Raw genomic sequence first — 21,041 nt, 5'->3', positions numbered from 1 at the left:
CAATACAAAATTACAGGAATAGATGAAAACGCTGTGATTTACTCCACTTGGCAATAATTATATTTCTGAATTAATCCTTAATTACCATCGATCACTCTCACACGTACGTAGTAACTGCACTTGCTATGATGTAATGACGTTGCCGAATAGTTTCAGACCGGGAAGCGCATGAAACAACCGGCAATATTATTCCTTCGTTTTCATCTTCCGCTGTGAGAGTTTTGTTTTTGTGGATGTGGGAAGGAGTTGTTAATTAAGTGTGTGAAGAAAGTTTGGTTACGTAATACTACTACACATGTACGTAGAAATGGTATCAGCCAGCACACAACACAATTGGTTGATGAAACGTCATTTTAGGGTTAGATGGAGATCTGGGTCCCTTGCATGGACCCCATCAGGTTGTAAATGTCGGCTCAGGCATTGTGTACTTCCCCTCACTTTTAAAGGAGAGGGAAGAGAGAGAGAGAGACCTAACTATTGCATTGGCATACAAATCCCCGCATTTGATCCAGGCAATAAAAGGCCAATGAGGGAACAAGACTAAAAGACAGGAATAGAAGAAGAAGACCCTTGCACATAGCTTCAAAGAAATTAATTAAGATGGGTCACCATTCTTGCTGCAACCAACAGAAGGTTAAGAGAGGCCTTTGGTCCCCCGAGGAAGATGAGAAGCTCATCAGATACATTACCACTCACGGCTATGGTTGCTGGAGTGAAGTTCCAGAGAAAGCTGGTCTCTTCTTTCATTTTCTTCCTTGCTAGCTTGATGATATAGAGAATTGCGCCCTCAACTTATTTTTGTGATGAACCAACCTTTTGCTTTTTCTTTATGAAGTTTAATTCTTAATTTCGTGTATCTTTCAGGGCTTCAAAGGTGTGGTAAGAGTTGTCGCCTGAGATGGATTAATTATTTGAGGCCTGATATTAGAAGAGGCAGGTTTACACCTGAAGAGGAGAAGTTAATTATAAGTCTTCATGGGGTCGTTGGCAACAGGTTTGAATCACACTGCAGACACAATTAAGCTAGCCATAGCACTACCAAGCATTTTTAATTATGATCAGTCCATTTTTTTACTTGTTTGCTCTTCTTGCATTTTCTGTCCTAGTTGTACATGTCTTTCTTCTTTCAATTGATTAGTATGAGGATGGTTGAAAGTATGATAATTAATACTTGAAATTAATTTTGAGCATAATCAAATTAATTTTTAATCATACATAATATAGGGAATGGAAAGAAAGCAGATAGAAATGGAATCGAGACTTATAACACGTTATTCTACTCAATAATCAGTATTGTAATCACAAATCATAGGAATTAGTCCTAATTAGATCAACTATAGTTATTAATTAAGCAATCTGAAGGAGCAATCAGACTCGGAGCTACAGTTTGGAGAAGTTAAGCAGGCAATTTTGTCAGTTGAAGTTTACTTGTCCGTTTTCATTGTGTGTGCACTCCCAGCCTCTCATGTCCACATTCTTCATAATACTTTATTTCTTGAAATCCTTTAGAAAAGCAACTATATTGTTATCTATTATTCATTTCTTGCCACGTTTTTCTAGACACATATGCTTCCAATTTACGATTTTATGCGCGACATCTTAATTAAGAAGATACTGTTTTTCATTATTTAAACATTAGAATATACATACGTACTCAATTAATTAATTATATATGTTCCTGTGTTTGAGAAATGCAGATGGGCTCACATTGCAAGCCACTTACCAGGTAGAACTGACAACGAAATAAAGAACTACTGGAATTCTTGGATCAAAAAGAAAATTAGAAAGCCTTCTTCGGTGACTTCATCAATGACCACTACACAAAGTGTTGATCATCACCACCCCCAGTTCAATTATAATTCCAATCAACTAGATCACTATGGCCACCAAGAAAATTTAACAGCAAAGCCACCGATGCAAGAAACCTTATTTTCCTCGACGTGCCCCCTATTTATGTTTGACACTAGTTCATTAGATCAAGGGACAACAACAGTAGACACCACCACCAATGTACGAACAGAATTGTTCCAAGATTCATTGGGTTTGAGCAGTACTGAAACGTGGAACTTGAGCCACCATCAAGTCCATGTTCTTCCTCCTCAACTAGCAGCAACTTTTACAGCAGCAACAGTTATTGATACCACGAATTATCTGCCACCATTGATAGAGAACGTGGACAACATGGTGCCAAATATGGAAGTACAGTCTTGTAGTATAGACGAGGAAGGAGAAATGGCACTAGAGTGTCTACGGAGACAAGGTTTGAATGAGTGGGTGGAGCATCAACAACAATGTCCCAACTTTCTTTTCTGGGACAGTATTAATGTAGAAGGACAACTTGGAGGGGAAGAACTAGCACCAAACACGTCAAATATGGGAAACAATACACTTTCACCTTTTCCATCCTCTTTATGACTGCAACAAGGACTGTCCCCACTATACTCTTTTTCTCGTGCTCCCTCTAACCAGGAAGAATTTTCAGGAATGGTCCAGGCCAGGCTGAAACTTATTGCAGAGATTGCTTTTTCTTCTTTTGATTATTTTTTTTCAAACCTCTTTCGATTGCTGATTGCAAAGATTGCCAAAAATGAGTGAAGATAAGATGTTATATATATAACCAAGCGTGATGTGTTTATTACTTTATTGAGTGTTTTGACATGGAAGAGGGCAAAAAAAGAGAAGGAATAATAATAAAGGCGATTGTAACCCGAAGGAAAGTTTGATTTTGAAGATATATATGGAAAGCATCTTCAATTTGCTTGTTTTTTGACTGTATATTTGGTGGGTTTTGAATGAGAATAAATAATGGATTTGCCTTTTACATTTCCGCGTCTTTTTTATATAACAACCCCCTGTCTGTCTTAATAGAAAAAGCGTTGCCTTACCTTACCACACATGCACGTCCCGAAAGAGAAAGGATATGGTCATCTATGTATGTTTTGCAGTGTTAAAAATGTATGAATATAATTAATTAAATAATACAGGCTAATAATTTTTAGATATACATAAAAGAAATTAGTATGAATAACAATAATATACTACCCTTAGAAACTATTAAGCTCATTTAAGCCTAATTAGCAACAATTAGTCTAATATATATTTTTAATATATGTATAATATATAATTGTTATTGGTTCACTACATTTTTTAATCGGGTTGTCTCGTGCCAATTCAACTGTGGATTAACAATTTTCTACTTCACTTCAATAGTCTAAAAGTGTCAAACGGGTTGGCCTATGAACTTATGTATTTTTTTATTATAAAAAAACTACTTATTTCTTAGAAATATAAATAACATAATATTAATTTCTTATTATATGTAATAAATCAATATAATCGTTATTATTTTCTCCATGCAAAATTAGTATCTAACATTAACCTTTTAACAAGTAATTATTATTTTTGATTTATTATTTTCTCACTTATATAAGCTATTCACAATTTTCTTCTATATGGAATAATTTTAATTTTATTTAAGATATATATATATATATATCAACATGTTAAATAAAATTTATATATAAAATATAACACATAGGAATTAATATTTTTTTAATATAAGAACAAGTAAACTTTGTTTACAATGAACAATTTATTTGAAATTACATTAATATCTAAATTATTACGATGAAATTATAATGTTTTTAAGCTAATTAACAGAACTAGTGTTTGACACAGTATCCCTTGCCTTTGACCAATGACCAAAAAATTCATTTTTAATTTTGGTCAACCTTAACAAATTTTAGTTTTTCTTTTATAAATTCATATGTATGACTGAAAATATTAAAATAAAAATTATATGTAAAATACAAGACACAATGGTTAATATTTTATTTATATAAAGCAAGTAGATATTGGAGTTAGTTTATGAGAATGAATAATTTACCTAAAAATACATTAATATCTAAATTATTTTAGTGAAATTATTTTTAAATAATAATTTTAATTTTAATGAATTTTATGGTTGTCTCTTTTTTAACTAAATAATTTATTTTTGAACATGTAACATGTGAAAATAAAAAATGGGACCAATTTTTTTATCAAAGTTTAAAGTAAATTTAGACTTAACTTATTATTTCATACACACAAAATATAATACACATGGATTAATGTTTTATATAAGTTTTACTATCTTATTTTTAAGATTAGTCATTGAAACTTGAAAACAAATATAATATACTGTTTTTACTTTAAGTTGAATGATTATTATTTAATGTTAAGTTTAATTATTGAAACTTTTGTTGTCAAATCCCACCTCCTACACTACAACGAAACCATGATTATGTGAAAAAGATATTTTGGAAATTAAAAAGGTGTTAGTCTATTGGTAGGAACCAATAACAATAGGAGTGGAACCAATAACAACTCCCCAAGTACAATTAAGCCTAATTTTTAAGTATGATCATTGCTTATGTTTTAGATAGGGTTATTTGGAGTTAGCATGACAACGAGTCGGGGTGGGGGCGGATTTAATATTCACACCCCCACCCTTGACTCCCCCAATCCTCCTCACCCCTGTTTGGGAATTGAGTTTTCTCATCTTACTTTTGATCCTATCTTATTTTTTTATTCATAGCAAATGAAGAAAACGTGATAAATTGTTTTTGTAATTAGACTAAATCTATTACAACATATTAAATTGAAAATTCAAGCAAAATTTGTTTAATCTCATTTATGTTTGAATAACTTAAAGAAATAGTAATTATGATATTGGGATACTAGTTTATTATAAGGTTATAATAATAATTTAAAATATTTATTATATCAAAATAACACTGGGATAGGATTTGGGGTGGGACATGGACCAACATACTTGATCCCATTCCTGAACCTGAATTTATCAATCGAGGAAAATCCAAAATCCAATATCAATTAACTTGATTTTTTTCCATTTTGGGTCGATCCCAATGGAGACAAGTACACTTGTCATGCTTAATTGGAGTAGTCCATTGAGTTCGCCCATTTTGAATTTTTCATACACCAATTATGTTAAATCTATTTTAAAATAATTTCATTTTTATTTTTAATCATAATAGAAAACTTGAAAACGTTAAATAAGTAGCAACTAAAGCAAATGGACCAAAAGAAAAAGGAAGCTTAGGTGAGCCAACTAAAGAAAAAGGGGGTCTCAGATGAGGCCTTGAAACTCGGGCCATCTATAGGCCCAAAAGAAAGCCCTAATAAATTGAGAGAAGTCCAATATAAAATGGGAAGAAAGCAGAAATAGAATTAGGGTTTATATCGCGCATAGTGTGGTAGCAGCAGCAGAGCTTGTATACGTCGCCGCTTCAGCGTAGCAACATGGTAACCGAACTTGGTCCTCTTAGCTCTTTCATACGGTGGAATCAGCTTATGCAAATCCTAATTTGATTTGTTTTGTGCAGATCATTCCCGAGAAGAACCGTAAAGAGATCTGCAAATACCTCTTCCAAGGTCCGTTAGTTAACATTGTCTCCTCTTGTGCTTTACGGTTGTGTTTAAATTGTAACGTGTGTTTGATTCAGAGGGAGTTTGCTTTGCGAAGAAGGACTTCAATCTGGCGAAGCACCCGGAGATTGATGTGCCGAATCTGCAGGTGATAAAGCTGATGCAGAGCTTCAAATCCAGAGAGTACGTGAGGGAAACATTTGCGTGGATGCACTATTACTGGTTCCTCACCAACGATGGAATTGAGTTCCTTAGGACTTACCTCAACCTTCCATCCGAAATTGTCCCTGCCACTCTCAAGAAGCAGGCCAAGCCCGCCGGAAGACCATTCGGTGGCCCACCCGGTGATCGCCCCAGGTAATTTAACATTCAGTTTTCCTCATCGTTTTTACTATGATGTTTCTGTTTTGATCAAATATTCAAATGTGATTGTTTTGAACAGGGGCCCACCTCGCTTTGACGGAGAGAGGAGATTCGGCGGTGACCGTGATGGATACCGTGGAGGTCCACGCGGACCTGGCGGTGATTTCGGTGACAAGGGTGGAGCTCCTGCTGACTACAGGCCTTCTTTTGGGGTAAGTTTTTTGCAATATATCAATCAACATTATTATTGTCTTTCTATTTGTTTGTTTTATTGTTTGCTTTTATTTTGTATGTTAACTATCTTTTCTTGTATGCTTATGTGCGTCGTTACTTTGTGGTCTAGTTTTGATTACAAAGCTGACTTTGACCGTGTTGTTCGTGTTTCTAATAACATTGGTATATCCCCTTCTAAAAAATTACGATAATTTCTATATATCTTGTGTGGGAGATCAAATGTGCTTGTTCTAGCATTCGAACGATGGTGTATGGCTTTTTATTTGTGTTAATAAAATCAAGCTTGGTGCTGCACCATTTGTTTTCAATTTACCAACTGTAGTTTTGTAATTTTCTGTATCTGTTATGTTTCGTTGTTAGTTACGTTTTTATATGTCCCTCTTTATATTATTAGGAGAAGGGGGTGGGGGGGGGGGGGAGGGGTGGGGGAGGGGTGTTGTCACTGTCTTTTTTGTCCAAATCATGGTGACTGTGGTTGCAAGTTTATTTGGATGAGTTAAACCCAAATTCTTCTTGTTTACATAATGCTATTACTCTTTTCTCTTATTTCTGTGGAGCAGCATTGTCCTGATTTTGATAATGAATTTTTTGAAGTTAGTTCTTGTGATGGCCTACTTTGACATGTCAAGTTTTCCTGAAATGTATGTGTTAACTCTGTTTGCAGGGTGGTCCTGGCGGAAGGCCTGGCTTCGGTCGTGGTTCCGGTGGTTATGGGGCACCGACTAGTTCAAACATTCCTTCTTAAATATAAATTATATGTGCTCTAGTTTTTGCAGTTTTGGCTGTCATTGGAGTTAATAGAAGTTCCCCTCTCCCCAAAGTTGTTTGTTCTGTCTGACAATTTACTTATTCGGTTATTTATGCAATGAAGATTTTGAATTAAGTGTTTTTGTTATAGGTTGACAATATTGTTTATGTTGGATGATTGATGGTTTAGAAAGTGAAAAATAGCTGGGAAAAGCCTTTATTTTTAAATAAAAAAGTAACTTTATTTTGGGATGTTTTATATATTGTTGCGAATTTTTAAGATAGTAAATTTAACATGTGACAATAATTCAATTTAAGTCTATTTTTTACAACTGGCATATTGTATCCCAATATTCAAAATATCTGAACTGAAATATTTCAATGCCAACTATTGTGCTAAGAAAAAAATACTCACCTTTAGATTCTTATTGTGCATGTTTGGATTGATGGATGAATTAATATTTGTTTTTAATTATAAATTTATATTTATAGGTGAAATTTTACTTTTTTGCGCTGTAAAATAAAATTATTCTCTCTTTCGTATAGTTAGATATTAAAAGTGAAAATTTTACTTTTTTTACACTAAAATATAATTATACTATTATTCAACCATCATAGATTATATTATTGTTGACTTTGAAAAACTAGTTATTTTAAAATTGACACTATAGTTAATATTACTGATCATGTTTAGGATGAAATGGTATTGGTTATTTCCTTTGAAACTTTTGTTCCTTTTTTTCCCTCCACCGTCCGGACCTCCGGTAGAACTTTATTGTATATCGTTAGGAAAAAAAAGGAAAGGAATAAATTCTGACTCTAATTTTTTTGGTAATCACTTAAGGTTTTTAACTGTCAAAACATTGTTTTTTTTTACTCTTCCGTAAAACTGTTTCCAGCCATTTTTTACTCTATTTTTAAAAATTTTAAAATTAAAATGAAAGAAGAAACCGGTAAAGTTAAATAAAATATTTGCTGAATAGTTATGTAGTAGTTACTTCTTCAATCACAAATTATGGTCGATAGTTGGATTAAATTGTTCAAATTTTTTTAAAAAAACTTTAAAAAAAATGTTTTTTATATAAGTTTTTTTAGTAGATAAAATTTGTTTAGTTTATAAACAAATACATAACTATGATTATATATGACTTTTAAAATTTTAAGTGAGTCAAAAAAGTTACTATATAATTTATAATTAGATAATAATATTCACTTCATATCAATTTCCAAATTAGATAATAATATTCACTTCATATCAATTTCTCTTATAATTGAATTTAAAAAATTGTAAATACTTACCAAACACATTAAAGTTCTAATGATACTTGTGTATTCATAATAAACACTTATTTTTCTCTTTTTTTATATATTTTTCTTTTTGTCATATTTTATCTCATTAATTTATCATTTGTCTCTTTTATTTTTTGGTGTTCATTAAATAATATTTTTTAAGGGAGTATTTTGTATAAGAATTGTTTTTAGTTTTCTTGGAAATTGAAAATATCTGTTTCCCATATTTTTTTTATTTTTAAAAAATAATATTTTTAGGAAATTTTTACAATTTTTCCCATGAAAATATTTCCATAGAAAAAGAAGGAATTTAACTTTTTCAAGTTAAAAAATAAGTTTTATTATGATAAAAATATCACGATAAAATTTATGGTAAAAAAATATTATACTACTCATTTATTTCCGAGGTTTATGATTCTTAAACATAAAAAATAAAATAAAATCTTATATCAAGTCTCCTAAAAGAATTGCGTCCTTGGCTCACTTCTTAGTGGCCACGCGATCTTGTCAATTACCTGCAATTTTTTTGCACCTAATTCAACAAAAACAAATTTTTTGAGTTCACTCTTCAACGTTGGGATATGTACAGAATGACATGGTCGTCTACCTTAGAAATACAAACAGAGCTCGAGGACTTATTCTACAACTTTATTGTGGTCAACATTAGATCCGTTGAATTGCTTGCTTTATGAGTAATTACTTGATATTTAATACTGATTCGGTGTGTTTTAATATAATTGAAAAATTAGTTCCCACTTGCCAAGGAATTAATCATTTGAGATTTAGTCAATGTAAAATTAAATTGGAAGTCCTTAAGAAGACCTTGTCCTGCATTAGAAAATCTATGCAAATTGCAAATCAAAATTAGTTATTGGCGTGAGACGAAGAAATGCTAATCAGCTATTGGCTATTAACTCAGATAAAGAACGATAAGAATTAGGAAGCGTGATGTGATGCAACCTTGAATTAGTAATAATGGCCTCCATAGGAAGAAATCAACAATATTTGAATAACCTATAATAACAGTTTAAGAAATTGAATTGGACAAAGAGCGCCGAGTAATTAATGTGAAAGGAATGAATGATTTTTGTATTGCAAAATAAATTAGTGTACTTCACATGACGGATTTTCACGAGCAACAATAAGCATAGAGAGAAATTTGGCATTGCAGTGCATCATCGCATTGATTGAGTTGGAAGATGGGTAGCAAAGGCAAACGCAAAGAGCAAGAATCAATAATAACGAGGGTTATGGCTCACGGAGGTAGATACGTGCAATACAACGTGTACGGAAACTTGTTCGAGGTCTCCTCCAAGTATGTCCCTCCCATTCGCCCTGTCGGTAGAGGCGCATACGGCATCGTTTGGTATCTATCCATGCGTTTTCCCTTTTCTTCTCTCTTATACTTCAATATCCTCCTCACTGTTTGTTCTTTCTCACTTCTCAGTGCTGCTGTTAATTGCGATACGCACGAGGAAGTTGCCATAAAGAAGATTGGTAACGCCTTTGACAACATCATTGACGCTAAACGAACTTTGAGGGAAATCAAGCTCCTTCGCCACATGGACCATGAAAATGTATCTAACTTTGACTTCTCTTTTTCAGATTAATAAGCTCTTCCTATTTCTAATTTTCTATGTCTAGTAATCAATGAATCTTCTTTTGCAGATAATTGCCATTAGGGATATCATACGACCTCCCAGAAAGGATGCCTTCAATGATGTTTACATTGTTTATGAATTGATGGACACTGATCTTCATCAGATTATTCGTTCTGACCAACCTCTTAACGATGACCACTGTCAGGTTTCCTTCTATTCATATTCTATACAGAAAAAAATCTTTCAAGCGATTAAATCGACACATGTATTTTAAATATATGAAATAGATTCATTCTTATTGCATGAGGGGTGTTGTTAAGTTTTGATTTGTTCTTTTCTTTTGAAATTAAGCTTGGTATTGATGTTTCGTGAAACTTGTGCAGTACTTTTTATATCAGCTGTTACGGGGGCTGAAATATGTGCATTCTGCTAATATCTTGCACCGTGATCTTAAGCCCAGTAATTTGCTTCTCAATTCAAACTGTGACCTTAAAATTGCGGACTTTGGTCTGGCAAGGACAACATCTGAAACGGATTTCATGACGGAGTATGTTGTCACACGATGGTACCGAGCCCCAGAATTGCTTCTTAATTGTTCAGAGTACACCTCCGCGATTGATGTTTGGTCTGTTGGTTGCATATTTGGTGAAATTATGACCAGAGAACCCTTGTTTCCTGGAAAAGATTATGTTCATCAACTGAGGCTTATAACAGAGGTATGGGTTTGGTACTTCCATTTGAAATTATGGGCTGCGGAAGCATTCTAAGTAATGCATTGGATGACCTATCTCTCGCATTAGTTTATTGGTTGTTCTGTAAATCTTTTATCCTTCTAAAGAAAGTGATTTACACTTATGAGCCCTGTTTCCCTCTGACCTTCCCGACATGCTTAGCTTAATACTCCCAGCTGAAGCTACTGGAAATGAAAAGCCATTGATTTTCATTTTTCTACTCCTCTTGTTTTATAATCTCTAATTTTGTCACCGCCTATTCTTTACTAAATCAATTGACTTGAGCAATTGGATTGAGAGGTTTTCATGCCCTGATCACCTAGAAAAAGGATGTCCTATATTTGTCCAGAATGGGCACTCTTGCTAAGAAGAAGTGCAAAACCAGGCTATTTACTAAAGGTTGTTAGTACAAGTGGTTTAGCACTTGGGCCCCTTAACCAAGGACTGAGGTTTGATCCTCAGCTTGGGAATGAAGTCATGACATGACTGAAGGTATTATTTTATCTCAAAATTTACCAACTAGTAGGAGGTGGATTAGTTGAATGCCAAATAGAAACTTCAGATTCCTCGTGTTTACAAAAAAAAAAAAGGCTCTTCAAACTTCCAATTCCTTCTTGCTTCATTGTTTACTTTCAATTCTAGCTATTGGCCTATTGCTAATTGAATAATGCTATTCCTACATTTTTCTGACAACACTTTTTCCCAACATTTTTTTTCCTTTTATTTCCATGCAACACATTACCCATCCTATTCCTCACTTCTCTCTCTTCTTTTCTTGTCTCACTCCTTGATGTGGAAATATTGAATAACGTTACACTTCCTAATTTACTATTGTTGATAACTGGAAGGTAATCTCAGTTTATGATATGATAAGCCAATACCTTTAGCATTGTTGTGGTTCTTCCCTTTCTATACTAGAGAATAACATATTATACTCCATCTTATAATACATCATCCATCTTGAATGCTGCTGTTATTGTTAAATTTTTTTAAAAAAAATGCAAAGATTGCATAAGCTGATTTTATAGTTACCTGTAAATTGATTAGTACAAGTTGTAAAATGACACTGTTGTGTTTCCTTTACCTTAAAAGTTATTAGGTTCACCTGATGATGCCAGCCTTGGATTTCTCCGAAGTGGAAATGCCAAAAGATATGTTCGACAGCTTCCACAATATAGGAAGCAAAATTTCTCCGCTAGATTCCCAAATATGTCTCCTGAGGCATTGGATCTACTAGAAAAGATGCTTATCTTTGATCCCAACAAACGCATTACAGGTATGCTAGAAGAATTATGTTTCAAGGACAGTTTTTTAACTTGCTTTTTTAATGTAATTTCTCATTTTTTAAGTATTGACTTAGTATTTTCATTTATTTGCACCAGTTGATGAAGCACTATGTCATCCATATCTTTCATCACTTCATGACATCAATGATGAACCGGTTGGTCCTGGGCAATTCAATTTTGATTTTGAGCAGCCAACATGCACTGAAGAGCACATCAAGGAGCTCATCTGGAGGGAATCGGTGAAGTACAATCCAGATCCACCCAGTCAGTAATTCTTTCTTGAATGATGATTCCCTTATTACTCTTGGGTGTAGACATCCAGAGAGAGATAAGTGATTGATATGATTAGTAATGTATTGTGACAAAAAGAGAGATATTGAGAAATGAGAGGTGTGTAAGGGTGGTGAGAGAATCCTTATTCTTCTTTCTTATTAGTATAAATGTATCAAGATAAACTTCTTTCACCTTAAATACAGTGCCTGTTCATTATTCAGATAAGTTGCTGCACACAGAAAGTCAGAAACTTTGTTCTTGTAATCTAGTCCTAAGCATTTAGAATACAAAGGAAAATGAATATTCATTAGGAATCCAATTGAATATTGCTAGCATTCAGACAAGTTATAAAAACCGTTGTATTATGTTGAAGTTTGCTTAATGAGAAATGGAAGTCAGGGTTTAGGGAAACGATTATGATAGCAAAAATTGTGAGTCTGCATGGGGCCTTTTGCTTATAATTTAACATTTTTTTTGGTTTAAATATTTACATCTAGCAACATTTTTTACACACCTATGATGTCTGGCTTTCACATGGTTTGTATTTCTTGTTTCGTGGCTAAAGTGGTTGACTTTCAGTTACACTTAAAGAGTAGAACTAACAATGTTAAATCTTACAATGATACTATTTTCAAACACCATAATGAAAAGATTGTCTGCTCCTTACTTTTGCTTATTTATTTTGCACGCTTCACTCAGGATATGAAATCAGTGAATTTCAGCTGCAGCTGACAAAAATGTGTTTATCATTAACTTGGCCGTGTTCATTATTTGATTCCCAATCATATTTTGAAGTAAACCATTTAGGTTTTTCGCATGAACCGAGTCATTCCGTTTAAAACTGTCATGATACTACCTGAACTTGCACCTTTGAGCCTGAAGTCTAGGACATTGTCAATGGACAAACTATCATTTGGGAAGGAAAATGCGTCATCTTCTCTAGTCCCTGGAATGGCAACATGTTGCACCACACAAGAGTCCCATCATTTGAAGTGCCAGCAATAGCAGTACAAATCCATGAAACTTCTTTGGTTACATTGGGTATGCAGATTCATGGCACCAGATCTACATTCTAATCTGAAAACCAGGATGTGTCTATAGGGAGTTGAGTTGAGAACAGCTAATCTTGACTTCACATTATACAATAGTCCAAGAGGCGATCTTATTACAACAGTCTCCATTTCGTTTGTTTGGGCATTAGTCTGCGTCAAAAGCGTATTCGTAGTCCCAAATTCCAATCCTAGATCCCCGCATAATCCTAGTCCGCAATTGTGGGGGTCTAGCAGAGAAAATAGTTTAGTCAGGTGTTAAAGTAAAAAAAAAAGAAAAAAGGAAATTAATATGATTGAGAAAAAAAAAAACCTGATTAAAAGTAATTTGTCAGTTTTTTTTATGAAGATTAATTCCGTAAAATTAATGTATACTTTTGAATAATATGATAACAAAAAAATCAAAAATATTTTTCTTCCTTAGATAATCTCCTCTATGATGGGAATAATATGTATAAACAACATAATCGCAACTCTGTACTTTTTGTAATTTTCGTTTAACAGTGAGAGATCCCAATCCTTGATGAATGAATGATACACGTTACAGCGTATGTATTTGTATATTAATAAGGACCGAAGAGAAAGGCTAAATGCACGCACAGGAAATAATAATAATAATAAAACTGTGGCTCAAGATTAATAAAGGAAATTTCTGAAGCACTCAATTAATTAATTAATCTTCTTTGCTAATTGTGAGTTAGTGATTTATTATGAAGAGAATAGGAGACCAAAGCCAGCCCGACATATTTCTGAACAGACATTGCCCACTTCATCGCTACTGTCTACCATCTATTACTAGCTATGAAATGATGCAGACTAATGCACGTGCAATCTTGCCAGTTTCTTTCATCTTTTTTCCTGAAAGCTTGGTCCATTCATGGTCTAAGCCACATTGCTAGCGCCCTATGATTATATGAGTCAATTAATTTGCTATTAATCAATCACATATGTTCATGAAGACAGCTAGCCGATCGAGTTTCTCTCTTCGCCAAATTAGCTGATAGATAAACTGGCAGCAGATTCTAGCCCACGTAACGTAAGCACGCGTGTCCTGCATTCGCATATATCTTCACATTTGATGAAAAATTAGGAGAGCAAAAGTTTTGATCGAAAGTCTGTGAAATATCAAAACCATATATATGTAAAACATACATGTACATCAGCGCTGGCAATGACCCCTTCCTCTCCTTCAGGAACTGTATAACCATCCCTTTCGTAATATAGGACTGCTACTGTGCTTCCAACGAGAAACTGTTACATACTTTAAGAACACTATGTTCCGATTAATCTCCCATTGATACTTAATTTAGTGTTATTACTCTTTTTTAATTTCTCACTTACCACCACACTTTTTTTTTCTTTCTTACTTCTGACACTTATTAGAAACAATAAAATCATAAAGGAAACTCATTAAATATGGAGTGAGATCACAAGTTTTTGTAATTTCAAATAATTTTTACTCAATATTAGTATATAAAGTGAGTTTAATTAAAAGAGTATGTATATTAGAGTGTGTGTATATTTTTAATATTTCTTATGTAAATGTCTCTTTCTAGTTTTCGTCTTTTATATATATATATATATATATATATATATATATATATATATATATATTCTTTTTTATATAATATTCAACTTTTTTGTTTTTTACTATAAAAATGTTTACAAGGTTTCTTCATACATTGGCATGTACTATAAAAATGGTTATATAACAATACACAAACAGAGTGACTATGCAATTAATTTTATAACAAAAGGCATAAAATAGAAGATTTAAATTTGTCAAAGTCACAAATAAACAAAAAGAAAAATTTAGGGATCTAAAGCAGAAAGAGGCATATTTGAAGGACTACAAACACATTTAAAATTAGCAGATTTTATTTTATAAATTAATTTGATTTACATACACTGCAGTCAGAAGGAAATAATTACGCTATCAGTAATCCTTTTCATACATAATAATATATTATTATGATAAATTATATTTACAGTATATTATGCATTTCTGAAAGTAAAAAAACTATTATGAATGAAAATGGGTATATATTATGAAACCACCGACCAACGAAAATTGTTTTCATGAACATTTATTATAAACTTAATTTTGATATAAAATTTATTTTAATTAAAATTAAATTTGAAGTAATTTAAGTTTGGAATTTTTTTTATATTGAAAACATAAAACTTAAAATTCTCACCTTAATCACCTCAAAGATAAATTTTTTAAATTTTTTTATATAAACATACTTTTAAGACAAATTTGATTATAAAAAACTACAGCTAAATATGACTGTTTTCCATAAAATCATGTTTGTCATTTTCAGGAACAAGTTGGGAGCATATATATACTCTCTCACAAAACTTTTATTTACCATTATATTTTGATGCTGAAAAAAACATACATATTACATTTTTAGGATATATAGTACAATATCTTAATTAGGAGAGTTAATTTGCTAAAAGGGAAGGGCTTGTAATTTTTACATTAATTTTTTTCTTTCTTCTAACTCCCTGGGAAAGATAAGGTAATTGAATCAAATTCACGACAATTAGCTCATTGTTATTTGGAGTATGAGGTAAGCTTTTAATTGGCACTCTCTCCCTCCTTCTCCTCCCCTATTTCCAAATTAAATGTACTGAAATTAAAAAGGACAAGGAAGAAAACAAAAAAAGAGAAGGCCGAAACTTCTTTGAACATGAAAAGCTAGCTGAAGTGCATGGTTTCTTCTGAGAAACAGCAAAGCTTCCATGTATATATACTGTTTCCTCACATCATTCAACCAAATGAGATCAGACTTAGAGCGCACTATATTTTGGATATATGCCTATACGTGTTAAATAGATTACCATATGCACTACGAAAAGAAAAATTATAGATATATACTTCCTCTTCCATCTCACTTTTCACTCCATGTTCTTTCTATTTTTCTTTACACTGTACCATGAAATGAAGAAAACTTATAAGCATATACTCTATTCCTTCTCATTTTCATATATACATGTTCTTTTCTTCCTCTCTTTTTTATCTTATCACTTATCACATTTTTTTTTTTTTACTTTTTCTTTTTTCTTCGTATCTGTCTTTCTTTTTCAACTCAATCCACCCAAAAATGGAGTGGACGCTTATCACATTTCAAAATTGATTAGCCAAAAACATTAATGTTAGTTTTCCACCAAATCAAATTAAGAGCTCAATCAATCGCCACAATCGATCCCACAAGGAAGGGTTCAGTAAACACGGAACACATACTTTTTATACAGTAAATTAATATATAGAGCACATAATCTCGAGGGGGGGAAATTGCGTGAGATCGAGTGATTCCAGTATTCCATTTTTCTTTATGAAATACATGATAGGGGAATATATCTAAAGAAAAAGGAATTACACCCACACTTACAGTACAGTTTTCAGCTAGTAACTAAATTCTAAGCTTTTGCAGCTTCTGATTCTTGAATTTGAAGTTTAGTAGTTGAATTGAGAACTAGAGTAAACTATATTATTAATTAGATCACTTAATAAAGTTGTTTGTCGCTAAAGAATACTGTCTTAATTGGCCAACATATATATATATATATATATAAGAACAAACCCCTGATCTTAAAACATATGGAATTAAATCAGACTGCTATTCAATCAGAAAAAGCTATATGAGAATGAATGATTCTCTAGCTAGCCTTTTAAATATAATTTAATGTAATGCATTCTTAATAATAATAATAATAAAAAGTTCCTTGTCAAGTGAATATAAATATAGGCGATATTAGAAGATCAACCAATTAACACAAAACTGAAATGAAATTAGATAACTTCTATTATTTATTTGAAGTACAACTAAAATAACAACAACACACTCAACATTCAATTCAAACTGATCAAACTACCAGAGAAATACACACTGGTTTATTTTTCACTCATATCACCCACATTATACACTCGTAGTTAATTTGTCTTTTAGATTTAAACTGATCCTTGCTAATCCAACAAAGGGAAAACTTAATCTCTTATTTGATTTATCTTTTGGTTTCTTTTTTCATTCTAAAAAATCAAATTATTAGTGATTCACTCAAACCCCACACATATATAGCTACACCATAAGCAGTATGGATTCTCCTTGTCAGAGAATAACACCGCTATCAATCAATGTCGGAGAAAGAAACATCACTTATCTCCAAACAAGTATCCAAGCGATGAATGACCACCAGGTACCGATTTGACTTTTGTTGACGGACGATCCTGAAACATATATATATAGATTGAGAAAATTTAATTTATATAAACAAATAAATAATTTAGATCATAATTAATATCAAATATAGATTGACGATGTGAATATAAATCATAGCTAAAATAATATAAAATATAGTCATAGAAGCTTACATACAGTTACAATGTTTCCCAAGTGGTGGCCTTGAGATCGGTTGTTTGAGACAACAAGTTGGCAGTTAGAACCGTGATGGGGCATGGAGTTATCGATGTCAATGCCATAGGGTGGTAATGGAGCTGTCCTTGTGGGCAGAGGCTGATTTGGCTTCTCTTCTGACCCAAATAGGTACCCCAACGAGCTCTGTCCACCACCTGAACTTTCACCTCTATTCATGGCGCACGCGATTCTCAGCTTCAAGATCTATGCCACTTAATTGCAATTAATTTCGTCGCTGATAACATTAACCCTAGATATGTATATCTATATATATACCCGCTGGTTTTGTTGTCTGCTTCATTAAGCAAAGTATGCAAATACTTAAATACAGTAAAATGGTGCAGTTAATATGATAATGCACTGTACCTAATCAGTCATTATTGCCTTGATAGATTTAAAGGATAGTGCTTAATTATGCAGTAATTTACATTATTCCCTTACTACAAGGAGTAAGTGGGATGCAATGTGGGTTGAGAAATGATGTGGACCTTCAAGCAAGCCAAACACACAATTGAATTCGTTTTCTCCGTGGCAATATTTCCCTGTTGACTATATATATATATAATATATTCATATGAGAAGTAGAAGTAGGAATTTTATGACTGCTTTAATCATTTGTATACAAGAAATTAAAGATGCTTTTTCTTACAGGGGGAAGAGAGAGAAAAGAAACCCTTTAGTGTTTAGCCGAAAGAATCAAAGTGTTTGGAATAGGGACAATTTTTTTTTAAGTACATACGAACCAGTAGTCTCAGTTGTTTTCAAGAAAATTATAATGTTAATTACTACTTAGGTATACTTTTCCCTTCAGCAACCTTAATCAGTTCCCATATATTTATGCACTATTTACTAATATATATATATATATATATATATATATATATATATATATATATATATATATATATAAAGCAATTACTTAGCTTAGCCTGTCTTTTTTTTTTAATTCAATTTCGTCAAAATGAATATAACCGGATATAAAGTTGTCAAGACTTGACTGTATAATCAGTACGTAGATTGCAAAACCACCCACCACTGTAATTGTATTTGATAATATATAAAACGATTTTACGGCTACTATTAGTTCATACATTAATTATATATGCTGAAGTAAGTGTGGAGGTAAAATTTTACATTCATTAAAAATGAATAAATTGAATAATATATAAGTAAAAAAATTCACAAATTACTTCTAAATACTTGTATCGTCGTTCGAAAATGAACCCAACATCACCTTTTCCTCGGGTTCATTGTGGAGAAGCAGTACTAATATCTAGAAGCTCTAAGGGAAATACACACTTAAATGGAGATTGTTCAAGTACGAAGGTTGAAGCAAAAGAAATTACTTATTTTATTTAAAAATTATTTTTTTAATAATAAAAAAACGGATCCTCAAGTCAATTAACAAATATACAACATTGCTGCGTAAATATTTATTTTATACACAATTTACTAATCAAACTTATAAATTATCAATCCTTAAAATATAAGAAGAATAATATTAAAGTTGAAGCTTCGTGATTCAGGCGGACTAGCAGTAGGTTAAGTGTCAAATATCGCGTAACCTTTCATTAATAATATAGACCCACACTATCCGTTAATCGTTCATTTTTTTTTTTTTACCTTATTTTTCACTGAGGAAAGGTTGAGGTGGTACTCTCCATGGACGATACATACTTTCAAACACAGCTTGATGTCAAATAAGATATCATTTAAAACAAGAAATTTTAATGATAGAAGGATTTGTAATCTTTGCAGAAATATGAGTATTCTGAACATAGTTGTTTATTAAGTTAAATGATTTTTCCATGAGTCCTACACGTAAGAGTTTTTATTATTATTTTCCTTGATGGTAAACATTAAATGAGTATCCAATAGTATATTTTTATTGTGTAAAATTGATTAAGCAAGCTGCTTATATAAACAATATGGTATTTGTATAAGCAATACCATTTCATTTGTTCAATGATAAAAAATGTTAAAGTAATATATTTTAAAGTTAAGCAATTCATATAATGTTAAAGTTACTATGATAATTTCATGTTTAGAGAGAGGGTAAAATAACACAAATGTTTTACACATGATTTCTTGATTTTTCTATAAGAAAATGGTGAATCTCGTGTGAGAACTAATTTTTATTTTTTCTGTGCAAAGATGACACTATTTTTTTTTTACGAACACCAATTTATAAAAGCGCAATTTTTATATAGTGAATAAATATGTACTTATATTAAATAAATAAATAAATAATCAATGTAGTTGCTGAGATCTTGCAATGCAATGGGGATGTTTCTAAAATATGTATAATTTCTAAAAGAAGTGGATGATCATGCAATGCAACATCAATAGCTCCGTTTTGGAAAATTATCGTACGAAAGTTGTTCGTCGATTCAAAAAGTACAACAAAACCATAATGTTTGGGGGGCACCGTCGTACATGATCTTTTACATCATTAGTTGAGACATAATCATATGCTTTTGAGCCTAAATAGTGATATTTAAGTTGCACACTATTAAATGAAGGTTAAGAGTCCAAATTTTTTAACTTTTTCATAAGAAAATATTTTTTAAATAATTACTTTTAAAATTGTGTATTGCGTTTTTTAAATGCTTGAAAAATGTCAGAATATTACAAAAATATCATTTTATGATATTACTTTTGATAGTTTCTAAAAAAATATAATTATAAGTTCATAAATATGTGTTTAGGGTCTATTTGGTTGGAAGTAGAGAAACAGAGTGCATAAAAATAAAATAAAATAAGAAGGGAATTAAAATAGATGAAAAATAAAGGAGAATTAAAAGTATTTTAATTGAAAAGAAAAAGAAAAAAATTGGTGAATAAAAATAAGAGAGAGATAACGCAATAAGTATCATCATTTTCAAAAAAAAAAAAATCTATTCTATTTCCACGCGACATAGCAAACCCTATTATTTTCATCCTTTTCCCCTTCTAATTTCTCACCAACCAAAGAGATCAGGGCTACTATAAAAAGTATTTGTATATATATTTATAACTAAATATAGATAATTTTTACTCTGCATGATCCTTTAAATAGATAAATAAATAAATGGAAGAAAAAATGGGTGGCTGTAAAGTAGAAGACATAAAGAGTGAAATAATGGCATTGATAGCTTGTTGTTGCACTTGAATATGGACCCGTTGATGACTTGTATTCCTCTGAAAAAGGTGACAAGATAAAAAGACGCTACAAAGCTCCATAGACAGAGTTCGGTTGGCAGGGATCTTGTAGGCCCCTGGAATCCTTCGCAAGTTAACCCACCCAAAACTCAACCAAGTTAATCCCATTCAATATGATATCTAAATTTGTATCCACACATTAGGTTTTATTTATTTATTTTAATTACTAAAATAATTATTCAGAGAAGTGAATCTCGGCAAAGTGTTTAAAAAAGAATTTAGTTAAATTAATCTTTATAAAATCTCATTTATTTTTATTCATCAATACTAATTAGTCCCTCCTAGAAACTAATTTTGTGTATTTTTATAGTCCCTCTCAGCAAATGTAAAAAACAAACAATAAAAAAGAGAGGATACAATCAGTCAATCACAATGTATTGATGGCCCGAAAAATACCCAGTTGCAAATTGTTGAGATT

At 31.9% G+C, this 21,041-nt stretch overlaps 4 protein-coding genes across 4 annotated transcripts; 3 read left to right on the top strand and 1 right to left on the bottom strand.

The window, feature by feature from the left end:
- Positions 1 to 475: 475 nt before the first annotated feature.
- On the top strand, positions 476 to 2,820 carry LOC128125823 (myb superfamily protein). Its single transcript, NM_001415066.1, has 3 exons — positions 476 to 733; positions 865 to 994; positions 1,698 to 2,820. The coding sequence occupies exons 1-3, from the start codon at positions 601 to 603 to the stop codon at positions 2,413 to 2,415; spliced, it is 981 nt and encodes a 326-aa protein (NP_001401995.1). The 5' UTR covers positions 476 to 600; the 3' UTR covers positions 2,416 to 2,820.
- A 2,314-nt stretch (positions 2,821 to 5,134) lies between these two features.
- LOC100803556 (40S ribosomal protein S10-1) lies at positions 5,135 to 7,053 on the top strand. Its single transcript, NM_001415064.1, has 5 exons — positions 5,135 to 5,304; positions 5,385 to 5,433; positions 5,505 to 5,784; positions 5,870 to 6,002; positions 6,689 to 7,053. Exons 1-5 carry the CDS (start codon positions 5,302 to 5,304, stop codon positions 6,767 to 6,769), a joined length of 546 nt encoding a protein of 181 aa, NP_001401993.1. The 5' UTR covers positions 5,135 to 5,301; the 3' UTR covers positions 6,770 to 7,053.
- Positions 7,054 to 8,835: 1,782 nt separating this feature from the next.
- Positions 8,836 to 12,400, top strand: LOC100803024 (mitogen-activated protein kinase 4-like). Its single transcript, NM_001254449.3, has 6 exons — positions 8,836 to 9,427; positions 9,509 to 9,638; positions 9,730 to 9,867; positions 10,046 to 10,378; positions 11,486 to 11,669; positions 11,776 to 12,400. The coding sequence occupies exons 1-6, from the start codon at positions 9,261 to 9,263 to the stop codon at positions 11,949 to 11,951; spliced, it is 1,128 nt and encodes a 375-aa protein (NP_001241378.1). The 5' UTR covers positions 8,836 to 9,260; the 3' UTR covers positions 11,952 to 12,400.
- Positions 12,401 to 16,856: 4,456 nt separating this feature from the next.
- LOC100306586 (uncharacterized) lies at positions 16,857 to 17,623 on the bottom strand. Its single transcript, NM_001250201.1, is given in 2 exon segments — positions 16,857 to 17,235; positions 17,384 to 17,623. Coding segments are annotated over 2 exon segments (291 nt in total). The 5' UTR covers positions 17,600 to 17,623; the 3' UTR covers positions 16,857 to 17,160.
- Positions 17,624 to 21,041: the final 3,418 nt, after the last annotated feature.

The sequence above is a fragment of the Glycine max genome, chromosome 1 (assembly GCF_000004515.6).
Source record: "Glycine max cultivar Williams 82 chromosome 1, Glycine_max_v4.0, whole genome shotgun sequence".
Taxonomy (NCBI): Eukaryota; Viridiplantae; Streptophyta; class Magnoliopsida; order Fabales; family Fabaceae; genus Glycine; species Glycine max.
The sequence above is the reverse complement of the archived record's forward strand: the minus strand, read 5'-3'. Positions and strand labels throughout refer to the sequence as shown.